The 21,094-nt window shown below is 41.6% G+C and overlaps 1 protein-coding gene across 3 annotated transcripts in view; it reads right to left on the bottom strand.

Annotated features, from left to right (window-relative positions):
- Window positions 1-21,094, bottom strand: part of AGBL1 (AGBL carboxypeptidase 1) — a 775,280-nt gene that overhangs the window by 590,612 nt on the left and 163,574 nt on the right. For 2 of the 3 annotated variants that reach the window (XM_082681486.1, XM_082681484.1), the window contains exons 7-9: window positions 20,220-20,428; window positions 5,653-5,818; window positions 4,596-4,663 (exon numbers count right to left, since the gene is read on the bottom strand). In XM_082681486.1, the coding sequence (XP_082537612.1) occupies window positions 4,596-4,663; window positions 5,653-5,818; window positions 20,220-20,428 (443 nt within the window). The remainder of the gene's footprint in view (window positions 1-4,595; window positions 4,664-5,652; window positions 5,819-20,219; window positions 20,429-21,094) is intronic. The other variant, XM_082681485.1, reaches the window with a different exon arrangement.

Here is a 21,094-nt window from a genome sequence, read left to right as displayed (position 1 = left end):
TCACTGTTGTATAGCAGAAATTAACACATTATAAATCAATTATACTTCAATAAAATAAATTTAAAAAAAAATTTTTTAAATAGAAAGTGGCTGAAGCATAAAGAATAAGAGGAAGACTGTAGGAGTCAAGATTCCAGAAGCAGGTATGATGCTGAGCCTTCCAGGCTCTGGGGAGGAGGTCGTAACCTCCTACTATACCTTTATACCTTTGTACATTGAAAAGTTTACCGAGTCACCACCAGCCTTTTCTTCATTGGGCTAAATAATACCAGACCTTTTATTTCTTCTTCTAGATCATCATTTCATAATAGTTTAACAGTGATGGTGACTCTCCTCCAAACACCTCTGTATTTTTCAAAGGTTATAGAATGTTACAGAGAAAGGACATAGTTCAATCTCTTCATCTTTCTGTGCCTCTCCTAGATCAAGTTTCCCTAATAAAATAGGGGGGGAATCCACCCTATATTTTAGGAATCTATTTTGTTAGCTAAGGAAAAACCTGATAGTCCTGAAAGCCTGGCTTATTCTTCCTGAAATCAAATAAATGTGGAAAATAAATGTTATATTCCTGGGCTTCCCTGGTGGCGCAGTGGTTAAGAATCCACCTGCCAGTGCAGGGGACATGGGTTCGAGCCCTGGTCTGGGAATATCCCACATGCTGTGGAGCAACTAAGTCTGTGTGCCACAACTACTGAGCCTGTGCTCTAGAGCCTGTGAGCCACAACTACTGAAGCCTGCGCACCTAGAACCTGTGCTCCTCAACAAGAGAAGCCACCACAATGAGAAGCCCGTGCACCGCAACGAAGAGTAGCCCCCGCTCACCCCAACTAGAGAAAGCCCGCACACAGCAACGAAGACCCAACGCAGCCAAAAAATAAATAAGAGGGTTAACATAAATTTTTTTAAAAATCATTTTAAAAAAATGTTATATTCCCGATTCAGAGGATAAAGTGCAATATTCCATCCATCTTCTGCAATTTTCCTCCAAGCTTTAAATTAAAAGAAATATAGATCCCATGAGGCTGATATAATGATATTTTCAGATACAGCACATACCAGGCCCAAACTCCTTAGTCTAATATTGGAGATCCCAACACTTATCCTTTCCAGCTTCATCTGTCAGATCTTCCTTCCTTTCATCATCTCTGCTACAGCCTCAGCCATGCCCCAAGGTGGCACCAATAGAAATGCAACCTGGCAGGCATTGAGAAGCATCTCGCCACCAGCAAGTAAGGTTGGTACGTCTGGACTGAGGAGCATCAGGTAACCCATGAGCTTCAGCCTATCTAGGTGACCTACTCAGCCTTAGAGCAGGTGTTAGCAAACTATGGCCCACTGCTTGTTTTTGTAAATAAAGTTTTATCGGATCACAGTCATGCCCATTCATTTATATACTGCCTGTGATGGCTTTCTCAGTATAACAGCAAAGTGGAGTACTTGTAACAGAGACCATCTCTGGTCCTCAAAGCTTGAATCTTGGCCTCTGAATCTCCAGGCACTCAAGCAGGTTGTCAACTACTTCTGTATTTTATAAATACCCTTTACATTTATTTAGGAGTGGTCCAGCTTCTCTGTCCTCACGGCAACCCAGAGAAGCTTCATCATTTAGGATTTTGGTACCCATCTAACCCAGATAACTCCCTCCCTCCTCAGGTTCGACCCTTCCAATATTGACTTTCCCCAGCCTTAGATTTGAATTGAACACCCTTTTGAAGGTGCCGATTCAAACTCTGGCAGAGACAATCCCCAAGTTTACTAGACTGAATTCTTTGCAGATAAAAACGATGTCTTATTTGCTTTTGCATCATATTAACATCGCTAAGAACTTAGCATGCTGCCTCACATATGGATCATATCCAAGAAAATACCTGAAGGAAATAAAAAGCTTAAGAGGAGGAAAGGAGGGAAGAAAGGAAGGAAGAGCTTGAATTCACCCTTTCTGTCCTCCTCTTCTTCAGAGTCTGTCCAAATCTAATGTTTGTGTTCATTAAGAAAAAAAAACAAACATGGCCAACTTCTAGTCTATATTCGTTATAAGTTTCTCTTTCCTTATGATGACATTCACAGTTTTCAATCAAAGAACAGCACCCAACTATACACTCTCAAGACTCTTTACAGATATAAGTTCCTTTTAATCATTCTTTCTAAGAGGCTTCTCCCAATTGTTAACTAAGATTTTCAAAGGAAAAGGCCACAAGTTAAAGGCCTGCGTCCATTCTCTGACCAGAAATAAATACTCTTGGCTTCTTGCCCACATAACTTGCAGCAAATGCTGCTGGGTTCTCCAGGGGAAAACCAGTTTTCTAGGGCCCCGGTTCCCTGAATCCTGCTATACCCCAGGATCAAGCCCTTACTCTGACGTTCCTGTTTCTCTATAATGCATGCTCACACACTTACTTCTCACCTTCTCCTCAGCTCGAAGGCTCTTGATGAATTATTTCCAGGCCCTCACTTATCTGTCTTATGCTCCCTTCCCAGCTGGATTGATTTATTTGTTTAGATTCCACTCCACCCCAACCCACCATCATTGCAGAGTGGGGGTAAGGAGACGGTCTGGAAGCTCTCCCCCAACCCTGTGCTGTGTGAAGTCGAGCACCAGCCTGCAGCTTGTCCCTCCACATCAGATACAAGAGGTGACTGATGCTGCACATCAAACATTCAGTTATCAAAGAGCCAGCAAGAGGGGTGGGAAAGTGGCATTGATGAATGACTGTAGCAGCACAGTATTATTCAAATAATTCAGCACGTTCTCCATAGGCCTGCATTGGCAAGTCACAGCAAAGAGCCAATTTGCTACTGATGACTTCAGAAATGATTCTATTTATCAACAAAACCCTGAGCACACCAGAATAGCAACAGCAGCCTGAACCTAGAGACTTGGCTAAGAGGCATTCCCTCTATGTCTGCTACTACCATTAGCAAGGTGAGTGATTATTATGACAGAGAACGCAAAAACTCTCTTTCTCCCTACGCAGATGTGTAGATGGAATGGTATGTAAAAAGAAAGGAAGAGAGGGAGGGGGAGAGGAGGATGAATGGATGGATAATAGATAAATAGACAAGTAGATAGGTAGATAGATAGATAGATTTTTTTAATCCAGATTTCATCTCCAGGAATGTCATAAAAGGTAGCATTTACTTCTCAGTCTTATTTTGCAGATGTCAAAACTAAGGAACTATAACTTGAAGGGACTTGTCCAAGTCGATGTCCACCAACAGAGATGGAGACAGAATTATAACTCATAGATAAATTATCATTATTCTAGAGCAGTGGTTCTTAACCACAGGGTGATTTTTGCCCCACAGGGATATTTGGCAAGTCCTAGAGACAGTTTTGATTCATGACTGGGGTACAAAGGGGTAGATGTCACCAGCATCTTGTGGCTTGAGGTCAGGAGTGCTGCTAAACATCGTATAATGCACAGGACAACCCCCCATGACAAAGAATTATCCAGCCAAAATGCCAAGGTTTAGAAACCTTTTTCTAGAAATGCTGTCAGTAAACTATGCTCCACTGTCTGCTTTTGTGGAACACGGTCATGCCCTATTGTTTACACATTGTCTATGGTTGCTTTTGTGCTACACCAGCAAAGTTAAGTTGTTGTGACAGAAACTGTATGGTCCACAAAACGTAGAATAATGATTATCTGACCTTTCCTAGAGAGTTGGCTGACCTCCATTCTATAGCATAGGTTATTATCGATAGAGACCAAAAGGCACCACTTCCTCGCTGGCCAGGATATATGCACCATACAACCCAAAGGAGCACAGTTCACAAAAACTCCAAGGTAAATGGAATTGTACAACTCAGTGGTCCTGTGCATAGACTGGGTAGATAAGAAGAGTGACTTATTACAAAGATAGTGGAGATCTACTAGAAAAAGTTTCCTAGGAAATCTTTCCATGGTCTCTTTGCCTGAATATCCTTCACATTCATTAAATACACCAACCCTAAGTGTCTACCTCAGGCTTATCCTGATGATATTAGTGTCTTGATAATAGATAGCCTCTGACTTGACGATGGGATTGTACCGGGCCTACCAAGACAAAAATGACAACTTGGAAATCAGTAACAGTAGCCATCATTTAGTGAGCATCAGTATCTGCCCAGCCTTAAAGTGGAAACGCAAAAGTCCGTCCTTAAAATTTACCCTGGGCGGGACTTCCCTGGTGGCATAGTGGTTAAGAACCTGCCTGCCAATCCAGGGGACATGGTCTGGGAAGATCTCACATGCCGCGGAGCAACTAAGCCTGTGCATCACAACTACTGAGCCTGCACTCTAGAACCCGCGAGCCACAACTACTGAGCCCGCATGCCACAATTACTGAAGCTCGCGTGCCTAGAGCCCGTGCTCTGCAACAAGAGAAGCCACCACAATGAGAAGTCCGTGCACCACAAGGAAGAGTAGCCCCCGCTCACTGCAACTAGAGAAAGCCTGCGGGCAGCAACAAAAACCCAAAGCAACCAAAAATAAATAAATAAAATTTCTAAAAGAAGAATTTTACCCTGGGCTTAGCTGAACATAGAAAGGTACATTTTCCTTTGTAGAATTATGAATGTAGAGATCATTAGAAGCAAGGGCTAGTGTACCTACTTCCTTTTTCACATCTTCAGAATCTGAGTCTTTGTCCTCTTCTTCCTCGCCATCATCTTCAAAATCTTCTGAGTGGGAAAAAAAAAAACAGAGGTGAAATGGATGAGGCTTCCCCTTTGCCTTGGATTGAGATTCTCGCCACCCAACGGTTAGTACTTCTCACAAGTAAGGGGCCATTATTAAGTGTACAGGATCCCAACACACGCTTACACTTATTGGATGTGTAAATCACGCGCACATAGGCGTGTGAGAGCACTATATCATAACGTCTAAACTGCTGTCCCACACTGAATGCAAAATGAGTGCAGGATAAGATGACACATGAATACCATTCTGGCTTCCTTCACCCTATGTAGAAGTATTTATGCAATTTCTATGTAGAAGTATTTATGCAACTAACATTGCCAGAGTTTAGTGATCACATATATGCCAAAGCTGTTGTAATGTAGACAGCACCTTGACTGATTCCCTAATTTTAATACGAAGGAACTGATTTTAAACAAAAGTCCACAGAAAGCACCCAGTGTCATTGTGACAAGATGATGCCTATGGAAAATCTGTTCCCTGGAAGGAGGACAAGGTTGAAAAGCACTAGTATCTTCTGACAACAAAATCTTCTTGGAGATTGGATAACCATACTTTCAAGCATTCTAAAATGACTTGCATGGGGTGGCAAAACAGCAAAAGTTTGATTTCAATTTTATCCTTAGCGCAAATTAATTCCAGAACCAGTCTGTATGGTGGAGGGACTCCATCATGGGATTGCAAATAGATTTTTTTAAATCAGCTGAGATGCCTCTACAGGCATTCCATAGCTACCAGGCAAAGTGCCAACAGTTAATAATTCAGGATAAAATTAACAAGCTTGGTATTATGAAAAACTAGCTTTCTCATACATGTCTCTAATTACTTATTAGATAATCACAGTTGATCTCTTTAAAAAATTGATTCTACTTTCATCCACATTCCTCTGAAATATTATCCAAATGCAAAAGTTCATCATAAAGCTCATAACTATGAGCAAACTAAGTACAGAAGAGCTACTCACGTACTCTACCTTCAGTTAGAACATGTGGAGGTTCAGAGGCGGTGCTCCCAGGCGCTGGGAAGGAATAAGCACTGCTGGCTGTGACCAAGGGAAGTGGACTCTTAGGGTAGCATTGCCTCAGGATCTGAAGCACAAGGGAGATGACAGGCTCCAGACTTTTGTCATCCAGGCAGTTCTGAACAAAGAGAAGATCATATCAGACACTGACATCTTGTGTGGAGTCCCTCTGCTATAATGTTATTTCAAGTAATGGATTACACGCAGCCTAAATGGACAGTAAATATCCTTAATGTAGAACATCTAATCTGAACATTCTAATGGAGAATTTTGTCTAACACAGGATCTGCTTTGGTCCAGTGTGTAATCTGCATTTTTATTTCTCTTTTACAGCTAATATATTATTGGAATGAATTTAGTCTGAAAATAGACTTCAGAGACTTTCAAGGGATGCTGCACCTAACGTAAAACATTGTCCAGAATAGCTGAGGGAAGAGGAGGTAATGGCATCTTCCTTCAACCATCCATGTGTCGTTGTGAATTATGGCCTAAATTAGAGAGTGAGTAGCTGAATTGATAGAAGTCTTACTTTTCTCTTTCAGCTATGATCTGAAGAGAAAAATATCAAGGAAAAAGATAAAATATGAAATCAGAAGAAAGACTAGGAGAATCCCAAGTACCTAACTTAAGTAACATGCTTCTTCTCAAAGCCCACAGTGGTGATCTCTCTTGGTACCTACACAAAGCAAAGAAAAACTGGGTTTGCAGATGTAACATTTTGATACTGATGGAACATGACAAGACCCTTCTTTTCAGCCACTGTGAAAAATGTAAGAACAAGTTTACTAAATTGAGAGACAGAGGGTTGGCAGTAGTCAGTATGTCTTTGGCAAAAATATGGCCATTTTCTGCAGTCTCTTAGTAAATGTTTTGTCTACTGACTTGATACAGAAAGTTGACTAATGTAAGCCTCCACTTTGGTATTACTAAGGGGTTTCCACTAAGCTCTAAGGCCAATAAGTCACAGTAGGAGATATGGAGGATGCTTACAATATGCCACAGGGCAGTGACAATTATGCCAGGCATGGTACCTCCAGGCCCACATTATGGGCTGCTCCACAGGAAAGAACATGGAGGAAACACATTTAATAAAATTTAAGCCATGGATTCAAGCTACCCAAATGACTCCGAAGTAAAAAAAAAGTAAGCCAACTTTCAAAACAGAAATTTCTTAATAAAATCAACAATGTTATTTCCGAGGAGGAGCTTCAAGATGGTGGAAGAGTAAGAAGTGGAGATCACCTTCTTCCCCACAAATACATCGAAACACATCTACACATGGAACAACTCCTACAGAACACCTACTGAACGCTGGCAGAAGAACTCAGACCTCCCAAAAGGCAAGAAAGTCCCCACGTACCTGGGTAGGGCAAAAGAAAAAAGAAAACAAAAGAATAGGTACGGGACCTGCACCAGTGGAAGGGAGCCGTGAAGGAGGAAAGGTTTCCACACACTAGGAAGCCCCTTCGCGGGCAGAGACTGCGGGTGGCGGAGGGGGGAAGCTTCGGAGCCATGGAGGAGAGCACAGCAACAGGGGTGCGGAGGGCAAAGCGGAGAGATTCCCGCACAGAGGATCAGTGCCGATTGGCACTCACCCACCGGGGCGGGCAGGGGCTGGGAGCGGAAGCTTCGTCTTTGAAGGTCAGATCCCAGGGAGAGGACTGGGGTTGGCGGCGTGAACACAGCCTGCAGGGAGTTAGTACACCATGGCTAGCCGGGAGGGAATCCAAGAAAAGGTCTGGAGCTGCCGAAGAGGCAAGAGACTTTTTCTTGCCTCTGTTTCCTGGTGCACAAGGAGAGGGGATTAAGAGCGCTGCTTAAAGGAGCTCCAGAGACGGCGCAAGCCGCAGCTAACAGCACAGACACCAGAGACGGACTTGAGACGCTAAGGCTGCTGCTGCCGCCACCAAGAAGCCTGTGTGAGAGCACAGGTCACTAGCCACTAGCCACCGCCCTTCCGGGGAGCCTGTGCAACCCGCCACTGCCAGGGTCCCAGGATCCAGGGACAACTTCCCCGGGAGAACGCACGGCGCACCTCAGGCTGGTGCAATGTCACGTCAGCCTCTGCCGCCGCAGACTTGCCCCACATTCCGTACTCCTCCCTCTCAACGGCCTGAGTGAGACAGAACCCCCTAATCAGCTGCTCCTTTAACTCTGTCCTGTCGGAGTGAAGAAAAGACACCCTCAGGCGACCTACACACAGAGGCGGGGACAAATCCAAAGCTGAACCCTGGGAGCTGTGCAAACAAAGAAGAGAAAGGGAAATCTCTCCCAGCAGCCTTAGCATCAGCGGATTAAAGCTCCACAATCAACTTGATGTATCCTGCATCTGTGGAAGACCCGAATAGACAACAAATCATCTAAATTGAGGTGGTGGACTTTGGGAGCAATGATATATATATATATATATATATATATATATATATATATATATATATATATACACACACATATATATATATATACATATATATATATACATATATATATGTATATATATATATTTTTTTTTTACTTTTTCTATTTTTCTGAGGGTGTATGTGTATGCTTCTGTGTTTGACTTTGTATAGCTTTGCTTTTACCATTTGTCCTAGGGTTCTGTCTGTCCGTTTTTTCGTGTGTGTGTGTGTTTTTGTTTTTTGGTATACTTTTTAGCACTTGTTATCATTGGTGGATTTGTTTTTTTGTTTGATTGCTCTCTTCTTTATTTTTTTATTACTTCAAAAAAATTTTTCTTATTTTTAATATTTATTTTTTATTTTAATAACTTTCTTTTACTTTCTTTTATTTTATTTTTTCTTTCTTTCTTTCTCTTTTTCTCCCTTTTATTCTGAACCATGTGGATGACAGGGTCTTGGTGCTCCGGCCAGGCATCAGGCCTGTGGCCTCTGAGGTGGGAGAGCCAAGTTCAGGACACTGGTCCACCAAAGACCTCCAAGCTCTACATAATATCAAACAGCAAAAATCTCCCAGATATCTCCATCTCAACGCCAAGACCCAGCTCCACTCAATGACCAGCAAGCAACAGTGCTGTACACCCTATGCCAAACAACAAGCAAGACAGGAACACAACCCCACACATTAGCAGAGAGGCGGCCTAAAATCATAATAAGGTCACAGACACACCAAAACACACCACTGGACGCAGACCTGCCGACCAGAAAACCAAGATACAGCCTCATCCACCAGAACACAGGCACTACTCCCCTCCAGCAGGAAGCCTACACAACCAACTGAACCAACCTTAGCCACTGGAGGCAGACACCAAAAACAATGGGAACTATGAACCTGCAGCCTGTGAAAAGGAAACCCCAAACACAGTACGTTAAGCAAAACAAGAAAACAAAGAAACACACAGCAGATGAATGAGCAAGATAAAAACCCACCAAACCTAAAAATGAAGAAGAAATAGGCAGCCTACCTGAAAAAGAATTCAGAATAAGGATAGTAAGGATGATCCAAAATCGCGGCAATAGAATGGAGAAAATACAAAAAACGTTTAGAAGGGACCTAGAAGAACTAAAGAGCAAACAAACAATCATGAACAATACAATAAATGAAACTAAAAATTCTCTAGAAGGGATCAATAGCAGAATAACTGAGGCAGAAGAACGGATAAGTGACTTGGAAGATAAAATAGTGGAAGTAACTACTGCAGAGCAGAATAAACAAAAAAGAATGAAAAGAACTGAGGACAGTCTCACAGACCTCTGGGACAACATTAAAGGCACCAACATTCGAATTATACGGGTCCCAGAAAAAGAAGAGAAAATAAAGTGACTAGACTGAGAAAATATTTGAAGAGATTATAGTTGAAAACTTCCATAATATGGGAAAGGAAATAATTAATCAAGTCCAGGAAGCACAGAGAGTTCCATACAGGTTAAATCCAAGGAGAAACATGCCAAGACACATATTAATCAAACTATCAAAAATTAAATACAAGGAAAAAATATTAAAAGCAGCAAGGGAAAAATAACATACAAGGGAATCCCCATAAGGTTAACAGCTGATCTTTCAGCAGAAACTCTGCAAGCCAGAAGGGAGTGGCAGGACATAATTATTAAGTGATGAAAGGGAAAAACCTACAACCATGATTACATTACCTGGCAAGGATGTCATTCAGATTCAAAGGAGAAATTAAAACATTTACAGACAAGCAATAGCTAAGAGAATTCAGCAGCACCAAACCAGCATTACAGCAAATGCTAAAGGAACTTCTCGAGGCAGGAAACACAAGAGAAGGAAAAGACCTACAAAAACAATCCCAAGAAAATGGTAATAGGAACATACATATAGATAACTACCTAAAATGTAAATGGATTAAATGCTCAACCAAAAGACACAGAATGGCTGAATGGATACAAAAACAAGACCCATATATATCCTGTCTACAAGAGACCCACTTCAGACCTAGGGTCACATACAGATGGAAAGTGAGGGGATGGAAAAAGATATTCCATGCAAAAGAAAATCAAAGGAAAACTGGAGTAGCAATTCTCATATCAGACAAAATAGACTTTAAAACAAAGACTATTACAAGAGACAAAGAAGGACACTACATAATGATCAAGGGATTAATCCAACAAGAAGATATAAAAATTGTAAATATTTATGCACCCAACATAGGAGCACCTCAATACATAAGGCAATTCTTAACAGCCATAAAAGGGGAAACGGACAGTAACACAATCATAGTAGGGGATTTTAACACCCCACTATCACCAATGGACAGATCATCCAAAATGAAAATAAATAAGGAAACACAAGCTTTAAATGATACATAAAACAAGATGGACTTAATTGATATTTGTAGGACATTCCATCCAAAAACAACAGAATACACTTTCTTCTCAAATGCTCATGGAACATTCTCCAGGATAGATCACATCTTGGGTCACAAATCAAGCCTCGGTAAATTTAAGGAAATTTAAATCGTATCAAGTATCTTTTCCGACTACAACGGTGTAAGAGTAGATATCAATTACAGGAAAAAATCTGTACAAAGTACAAACACATGGAGGCTAAACAATACACTATTTAATAAACATGGGATCACTGAAAAAATCAAACAGGAAATAGAAAAGAACCTAAAAACAAATGACAATGAAAACACGACAACCCAAAACCTATGGGATGCAGCAAAAGCAGTTCTAAGACGGAAGTTTAGAGCAATACAATCCTACCTTAAGAAACAAGAAACATCTCAAATAAACCACCTAACCTAACACCTAAAGCAATTAGAGAAAGAAGAACAAAACAACCCCAGAGTTAGCAGAAGGAAAGAAATCAAAAAGATCAGATCAGAAAAAGAAATGAAGGAAACAATAGCAAAAGTCAATAAAACTAAAAGCTGGTTCTTTGAGAAGATAAACAAAATTGATAAAGCATTAGCCAGACTCATCAAGAAAAAAAGGGAGAAGACTCAAATCAATAGAATTAGAAATGAAAAAGGAGAAGTAACAACTGACACTGTAGAAATACAAATGATCATGAGAGATTACTACAAGCAACTCTATGCCAATAAAATGGACAACCGGGAAGAAATGGACAAATTCTTAGAAATGCACAACCTTCCAAGACTGAACCAGGAAGAAATAGAAAATATAAACAGACCAATGACAAGCACTGAAATTGAAACTGTGATTAAAAATCTTCCAACAAACAAAAGCCCAGAACCAGATGGCTTCACAGGCGAATTCCATCAAACATTTAGAGAAGAGTTAACACCTATGCTTCTCAAGCTCTTCCAAAATATAGCCGAGGTAGGAACACTCCCAAACTCATTCTACGAGGCTACCATCACCCTGATACCAAAATCAGACAAAGATGTCACAAAGAAAGAAAACTACAGGCCAATATCACTGATGAACATAGATGCAAAAATCCTCAACAAAATACTAGCAAACAGAATCCAACAGCACATTAAAAGGATCATACACCATGAGCAAGTGGGGTTTATCCCACTAATGCAAGGATTCTTCAATATACACAAATAAATCAGTGTGATACACCATATTAATAAATTGAAGAATAAAAACCACATGATCATCTCTATACATGCAGAAAAAGCTTTTGACAAAATTCAACACCCATTTATGATAAAAACCCTGCAGAAAGTAGGCATAGAGGGAACTTACCTCAACATAATAAAGGCCATATATGACAAACCCACAGCCAACATCGTCCTCAATGGTGAAAAACTGAAACCATTTCCACTAAGATCAGGAACAAGACAAGGTTGCCCACTCTCACGACTATTATTCAGCATAGTTTTGGAAGTTTTAGCCACAGCACTCAGAGAAGAAAAAGAAATAAAAGGAATCCAAGTTGGAAAAGCAGAAGTAAAACTGTCACTGTTTGCAGATGACATGATACTATACATAGAGAATCCTAAAGATGCTACCAGAAAACTACTAGAGCTAATCAATGAATTTGGTAAAGTAGGATACAAAATTAATGCACAGAAATCTCTTGCATTCCTATACAATAATGAAAAATCTGAAAGAGAAATTAAGGAAACACTCCCATTTACCATTGCAAGAAAAAGAATAAAACACCTAGGAATAAACCTACCTGAGACAAAAGACCTGTATGCAGAAAACTATAAGACACTGATGAAAGAAATTAAAGATGACACAAACAGATGGAGAGATATACCATGTTCTTGGACTGGAAGAATCAACATTGTGAAAATGACTATACTATCCAAAGCAATCTACAGATTCAGTGCAATCCCTATCAAACTACCACTGACATTTTTCATAGAAGTAGAACAAAGAATTTCACAATTTGTATGGAAACACAAAAGACCCCGAATAGCCAAAGCAATCTTGAGAAAGAAATATGGATCTGAAAGAATCAGGCTCCCTGACTTCACACTATACTACAAAGCTACAGGTATCAAGATAGTATGGTACTGGCATAAAAACAGAAATATAAATCAATGGAACAGGATGAAAGCCCAGAGATAAACCCATGCACATACGGTCACCTTATTTTTGATAAAGGAGGCCAGAATATACAATGGAGAAAAGACAGCCTCTGCAATAAGTAATGCTAGGAAAACAGGACATCTATGTGTGAAAGAATGAAATTAGAACACTCCCTAACACCATACACAAAAATAAACTCAAAATGTATTAAAGACCTAAATGTAAGGCCAGACACTGTAAAACTCTTAGAGGAAAACATAGGCAGAACACTCTATGACATAAATCACAGCAAGATCCTTTTTGATCCACCTCCTACAGAAATGGAAATAAAAGCAAAAATAAACAAATGGTACCTAACGAAACTTAAAAGCTTTTGCACACCAAAGGAAACCATAAACAAGACTAAAAGACAGCCCTCAGAATGGGAGAAAATATTTGCAAATGAAGCAACTGACAAAGGATCAATCTCCAAAATTTACAAGCAGCTCTTGCAGCTCAATATCAAAAAAACAAACAACCCAACCAAAAATGGGCAGGAGACCTAAGTAGACATTTCTCCAAAGAAGATATACAGATTGCCAACAAACACATGAAAGAATGCTCAAAATCATTAATCATTAGAGAAATGCAAATCAAAACTACAATGAGATATCACCTCACTCCTGTCAGAACGGCCATCATCAAAAAATCTAGAAACAATAAATGCTGGAGAGTGTGTGGAGAAAAGGCAACCCTCTTGCACTGTTGGTGGGAATGTAAATTAATAGAGCCACTATTAAGAACAGTATGGAGGTTCCTTAAAAAACTAAAAATAGAACTACCATATGACCCAGCAATCCCACTCCTGGGCATATACCCTGAGAAAACCGTAATTCAAAGAGAATCATGTACCACAATGTTCATTGCAGCTCTACTTACAATAGCCAGGACATGGAAGCAAGCTAAGTGTCCATCAACCGATGAATGGATAAAGAAGATGTGGCTCATATATACAATGGAATATTACTCAGGCATAAAAGGAAACGAAATTATTTGTAGTGAGGTGGATGCACCTAGAGTCTGTCATACAGAGTGAAGTAAGTGAGAAAGAGAAAAACAAATACCGTATGATAACACATATATATGGAATCTAAAAAAAAAAATGGTCACAAAGAACCTAGGGGCAGGATGGGAATAAAGACGCAGACTTACTAGAGAATAGACTTGAGGACATGGGGAGGGGGAAGGGTAAGCTGGAACAAAGTGAGAGAGTGGCATGGACATATATACACTACCAAATGCAAAACCGATAGCTAGTAGGAAGCAGCCAAATAGCACAGGGAGATCAGCTCGGTGCTTTGTGACCTCCTAGAGGGGTGGGATAGGGAGGGTGGGAGGGAGGGAGACACAAGAGGGAAGAGATATGGGAACATATGTATATGTATTCACTTTGTTATAAAGCAGAAACTAACACACCATCGTAAAGCAATTATACTCCAATAAAGATTTTAAAAATAAATAAATAAATGCTATTATTAAAAGAGAAAAATAAATGTTACTTAGCAGCCCCCCCCCAAAAAAAGAATGCTATTTCCCCTTCCATGTACTCAAATAATACCAATCAGGTATCCTGAACCAACAGCAGGAAACACTCTCCAAGGAAAATAAATTCGTTGAGGCTATTTTATCGCTGGGACTGGTCAAATAGTTTTAAGTGCTTACTGAAAATTATGAGTATCGGAAAAAGAGAGAACTGAGCATGGAGGATGAAGAATGGTAAGGTAGATGACTGATCAGCGATAATGCTCTAAGCCTCAGCCTTAGGAGATAGTGAGCCAAGTCCAAGCCAGGGAACTCAGTCAAAACTGCCAGCACTTTGGAAGCCAGGTCTGTCTATGATTGCCATTGGTACTATTGCTGATGATGGTAACAGTGTAATGTTTTACTTGGTGTGGGATGGTGCAGGTGGAAAGCAGGTGAAAGGATGGAGTCAAGTCCAAGCGTCCTGTTTCAATTGGGCCGCACCATGAACCGAATTTGGGGGATGGAAGGAGTATTAGTATCTACAGAAACCTAGGCATTAGGGATAATGTTATATCTGGTGTCTGCTCTACTCAGGGGAAAACATTTATGAATTTAAAGATGATCGTTGGGTCCAAGTTAATAGGAATGCCTAGATCCTTTGCCAACATTTTCCTGGTGTTAATGGATCAGGACCAGGGCTAATGTGAGGCAAGGAGGTGTCCCGGACACAAAATTTAAGGAGGCACTCACTCTCAGGCTCCTACGAGTGCAGGGTCAGCACCTGTGCTGAGTATCATAAAATGACAAGACTCCAAGAAATAGGATTCCTGTGGACCAATGTCTCAGAATTGGGGGCAAAGGTGAGATTTGTAGGCTCACTCTTCCCATGATTCCCAATAACCCACCTGCTACTTGGAAAAGATGATAAAATACAAGAGTGCTTAAAATATTCAATTCACATTTAACATCTTTGCTTTAGCTTTGGGATGACAAATACCCTACTTTCATGATACATACGCACGACAGAGTAGAGCACGCAGCTCAGATCCCAGAGCAAGACTACCTGAATTCAAATCCTGGGCTGACGATTGCTAATTACTGTACAACCCTGGCAAGTTACTACACCTCTTTGTGCTGCCGCTTCCTTATCTGTAAAGAGGAAATCATACCAGAACCTCTCTCATAAGGTTGTGTCTGAATTAAATGAGTTACAGGTAAGGTGAGTGCCTAATAGTAAGCATTCTGTAAGCTTTAGCTAGTAGGATGCCAGGAGGCATCATCAGAGTCATAAAACCGTATAAGAATCTGAAAAGAGGACTTTAGCAGACCACTGCTAATTCAGGGCAGAGTCCTAGCAATAATCCCCACAGTAAAAAAAATGACACATTCTAGTGGAAGAGGAGCCTGAGGAAGAAACAGGAGTCCTGGGTTTAAGCTCTGCTTCTCACGAGCCAAAGCCATCAGTATCTCCTGCCTCGGCTCCCACAGTCTGACTCCTCCCCTTGCCCTCCTGCCTCTCCCTCCTTCTCTTGTGCCCTTGGAGACTCTCCTCTCCAAAGGGCAGCCAGAACGATCCTTGAAAAGCATAAATCAGTTTGAATGGGTGTAGAGTTTCAGTTTTTCAGGATGAAGAGTTTTGGAGATTAGTTATACAAGAGCTTGAAGCTATTTACTACTGAAATGTACACTGAAAAATGGCTAAGATGGTCAATTTTATGTTATATGGATTTTGCCACCATTAAATTTTTTAAATTTTTAATGAAAAATAAAAAGCATAAATCATATTGTCTACCCTGTTTCAAACCTAAAAAAAAAATAAAATCTGAATTCCTTTTCATGCTCTAGAAAACTCTACATGATCTGGCCTTCCCAAACTCTCCAAATCTGTCTTCCCCCTTCTTTGTACCTGCTTAAAATCTGATGGAATAAAACTCAAATTCCTTATCATGGTTCAGTATGCTCTAGACACTCTGGTCCCACCTATGTCTCCAGCTTCACATCATTTCTCCCCACTTTTCCTGCCCATGCTTCTGCCCCACCCCCGACCCCACCACCTGAGGACCTTCACATTTGCCTTTTTTACCCTCTCCCTGCAGCCCTCATATCAGACCTTCACAACACTGGTTCTTTCTTGTCATTCAGGTTTCAGCTCTGAAGATCACTCTTCCATGCCAGCCTTAGAGTGGCCCCTCTCCTTCCTCTCTCTCCAGAAACTCTCTGAACATAGACGGGCATATTCTAAGGTCCAGAACAGATGTGGTGTAGCTTCAATTTAGGACTGTCTTAGATGGAAACACCTTTGGTTTGGGACCTTCTGGTTCACTCTTGTCCAGGTATTTCCCTCTTGCCTGACTCTCCAGAATGTCTTAGTGGTTCCACTAGTTGTACACTGCTTTCCTCTCCAGTCTGTACCTCCTGGCTAACTCCTCGCACTTCTGTGCACAAAGCAAGTTTTTCAAGCGCTCTGCTTTGACTCAAATGTCAATGACGTCCTTCTCGAAGCCTTCTCTGGTCAGCCAAGACCACCCAGAGCTCTCCTTCCTCTGCATGGCTTTGCCAGTTCCACTCTGGCATCCCACTTGCTGCCTATACTGCAGTGATCCTGATTTCCCCTGTAGGACAGCAGGTGTGCTGAGGAGGATGGGAACTCTAATCACCTTCCTCTTTGAACTCCCTACCTAACCCCAATACCTTTCACAAAGCGGAAGCTCAGGAAACATTGACTGAATAAACAGTAAATGATCTCCAATTACCCTGACCTCCAGAGTATCGAGCTCCTGATTCCCAAGTGGGTGACATTCCCTTTAGGACTCAGCCCTTCCTTCTGTAGATCCACAATGCTGGGGTAATCAGTCCTGTGGACAAAAAGGGTCCTGATGAATCAAGACCTGGCCTGCCATGCTTTCTGAGCATATGACAGTAGCTGCAACTTTTTCAAAGACTATCAGAGTTCATTCTAGTGGTTCTCAAAGTGAGGGTCCCAGACCAGCAGCATTAACATCAGCTGAGTACTTGGTAGAAATGTAGAATCAGATCTACTCAGATCTAATGATTAGAAACCCTAGGAGCGGGGTCCAGCTACCTGTGTATTAACAAGCCCTCTAAGAGATTGTGACACACCGTCAAGTTTGAAAACCACCAATCTTGGCAATGTTTTTGGTCTCTGAAGCTGTTCTAGCTCCAGAGAGTGGCCCCTTTACCTGATTATTTCATACAAGTTTGTTCCACCTGCAATTACCCCTTTCTCCGAATTGATAACGATCTCAAACTGTTTCAGGGCATCCTTGCAGGGGTTTGTTTTTAACGTTACATCCAAACTGTCAGCCTTCTTTGTCCTTCCTCATACAAAGCTCCAACAAGATCCCGTTACGTTACACAGCAGCCTCACTGCATTATGGACAATCTGATCCTCTGAACGTTTAAAGGATGCTCAGAGGAAAGGCTGTGGGACCCAGGAAACAAAGAGGTGGGGTTATTGAGAGAGAATCATGGCAAGCAGTGGCCTCAGCAGGAAGGCAAAGAACAATATGATGGGCAAAGTCTGTGGGAAGGACTCAAAGAGAGTTCTTTCTCAGTCACTCTCATGCCCGGTAGGCTTGCAATTACACCACAAGCACCAATAAAAATAGTAAAGGACTGTGGTTTTCAAAGTGTGACCCAGACCAGCAGTATCAACATCACTTAGGAATTTGTTAGAAACACAACTTCTCAGGACCATCCCAGACCTACTGAATCAGAAACTCTGAGGATGGGGCCCTTGCAGCCATGTAGGTGGCTTTGATCACACTTAACTTAGAGAACCTCTGGTCCAGTGGACAGAAATACGGACTGTTGAGTAAGACCATCAGTTTCAAATCCTTTGAAATGCTGAAATCAGAAAGTCTGCATAAACTGCTATGCCAGCCCTAAGCTATAGTAAGCATTCAGGACAAATCTCATTCTCTCGTCCTCTTCCTCCTTCCTCCTTCTTCTTCCTCCTCTTCTCCTTCATTTTCGTTGTCATCTCCATCAGCTGCAGCAGCAGCAGTAGAAGCAGCATAATTTGCAATAGCTACTGAAATGACATCCCTAGATCCAAGGTTCTCCAGTTGGCCATCCTGTGACTCACGCATCTTCTCTGGCAGGAGAGGGGAGAGAATGGATGGGCAGCTCTAACTCCAGCACAGCTGCAAGGGCATCTGTGCTCAGAGCACTCAGCCCGCGTGCTGGGAAACTTTTCAGGCAGGAGAAACCTGGCCACCAAGTGCAGATTCTGCCTCTGCTCACATCCTGCTTCCATTCCCAACAGTAATTGGAGGCCAGGAGCTCATTGTAAATTTGCTTAATTGAGCAGTTGAGGTCTTTATTGTCGTGCTGAGGAACTGCTTATAAAAGCCTGCTTCTGGGCTCACAGCCCCTTTCATGCCTGTGCTTCACTTGGTATTTTCTCCACTCTCTTCTTGTCATTGACCTGTACCTCTGGGATCACCATCTTTTCCCTGTATTGCTCTTTTAATTGTTTTTTTTTTTTGGTTTGTTTGTTTGTTTTTTTAACACAGATCGGAAAAACAGTCAATACTGCCGAGGGCGGGGGCAGAGGAGCTGGCTAAACCACACGAGCCAGAGCTGGGGGATTCTAGGCATCAACAATACGCGGGGAGTTTCACAAAGGCTGGGAGAGATTCAAGATCTGGGGGACACAGGCTCACAAAGTATGGTGAACCTTGGAAAAATTCAAAGCACTTCCTCATCCAGAGGAATAGAATGGAAAATGTAGCTATTTCATGACCGAGAAGCTCTGAAAGCTGTAATGATGGAGAGAAACCCAGAGGCAATAGCAGACAGAAAATTAGATACTGGTTTGCAGTGCAGTATTATGTTATTGTTTAGAGGAGGGGAAAAAAGCTTTTCTAAAAAAATGGTTAGAGTCTACAGATGCCGTGGTTGGAAAACGGCACTCTCGTTGACCGCTTCATTACCTCAGATGTACTCAGGTACAGAGAAATTGGAGGGTGTCCAGAGAGAAGCAACAAGACCAATGAAAGCAGTGCAGAGACTGACTAATACGAAGACAGCAAGGAACATGATGTGTGTGAAACACGGCTGCCTTGGCCCCAGGAGAGGTTTGGTGAGCAGATGATGGGTATTTGGGAGATACTCACATCATCCATGGAGAACGTATAGGTAGCCTCGCATGATGGTGTTTAAATTAGCCCTAATCAAGTGAAATTAAGGAATTTATTATTTGGTTGAAATCCAGGAAACCCTAGACACTTATTCCACTGGGGTGCAGGTAAGTGACAGCCCTTATAGGTGCCACTCCCTTTGCCTGGGATGCTCTTCCTCTTAAACTTGGCATGACAGACTCCTTCAATAATTCAGGTCTCAGCTTAGGTGTCACCTGCTCAGAGAAGACTTGACCCCTCTAAGAGAAGACCTTCTCCCTGCATATGTAAAAGTCACTGTAGACCTGTGCCCTTCCTCTGTTGATTTCACAGAGCAATATGAAATTATCTTCCAGATTGAATTCTTTGCTTCCTTAGTGTCCAACTCTCTGGTGGAATGCTTGCCCCAAAAGATCAGGGGTCTCGTCTATCATATTCACCACTAGGTCCCCAAAACTAATTATTATTCCAATAACCACTCACACTCATAAAGCAGTTAAGTCATGGCAAGAACGCTGCTAACATAGACATGTCTATGTTAACTTATTCAGGCCACGCAAAAACCTAGATTTTATCATTTCTATTTTTTTTAAGAAGAAGAAACTTGAGTCCCAGAGAAGGTGGGTGACTTTTCTAAAGTTGCACAGCTATAGGTGCTAGGGCTGGGATCTGAAGCCAGGTTCTCTAGCTTTAAAATCAACAGTCTTAATCACTGAACTAGCCAGTGTGTACCCAACTAATATGTATTGAATACATGAGTCAATCAGTACATGAGTGAGTGAAGGAATGAGGATTTGAGTCCAGAACATCTGCCCAGAGCAGGAAGCAAGAAACATATTGAGGTTTCCCAACTTTAGTGAAGGTGAGTCCTAAATGACGGCCTTCAGGAATCACCCAGGTGTCATCCAGCTGCAGAGATAATCCCCATGCTGATTACCTGTGTGGTGCTGAAAAGGATCTCCATGCCCTGAGCTGCCCGGAAGGCCTCCCTGCCAGACTGGAGGTTGGCAATATGCCTGAGGCAAAGCAGAAGCGCCCTGCGGATCAGCACGTAGGAATTGGTCGTGTCATGGCTGTGCCAGTCCTGATGCAGCCGGAGCAAGATGGCGACATAGCCTCTGTTCACCGCCCTGCGGCTGTTAGACTCTGAAACCAATGGGAAAAGACAATGTCAATCACAGGCTGGCCATACCGGCCTGAGGATGTCCCAGTGTACCTCCCACAAGATACTAATCCATCATAAAGGGAATGATAATAACTTTCCAGTGGAGAAAACTGGCAGATATCACCTTAATCAAGTGACCAAAGTCAACATCAGCAGATAAGATGCCCCGAGAAAGACCCACCATCACTTTAGCATCACTTAAGCACCACTTTAGCATCACTTTAGCATCACTTCAGCATCGTTTCTATGATTTTCCTGCCCCAAAATGCATAACCTAAATGTTAACTACGAGGAAAATCAGCAAACCCAAAATGAGGGACATGCTGCAAAATATCCAATCTATACTTTTCAAAAATGTCAAGGTCATGAAAAGCAAAAAAAAAAAAAACAGGAATTGAGCTAACAGAGACTAAAAAGACATGGCACGTCAGTATGATATATAATTATAATTTAGATCCTGGACCAGAAAACAATTTTTTTTTCTTTTGCTACATAAGGCGTTAGTGACGCAATTGGTAAAATATGAATAAAGTGTTTAGATTAACCCATAGTATTGTATAAATGTTTATTGTCAGATTTTGATAAACTATTATACATTTATGTAAGTGAATATTCTTGTTTCTACGAAATTCGCCATTGTGAATGTC

The sequence above is a fragment of the Grampus griseus genome (assembly GCF_964374135.1).
Source record: "Grampus griseus genome assembly, chromosome: 2".
Classification (NCBI taxonomy): Eukaryota; Metazoa; Chordata; class Mammalia; order Artiodactyla; family Delphinidae; genus Grampus; species Grampus griseus.
This window is presented reverse-complemented; position numbering and strand designations above follow the sequence as displayed.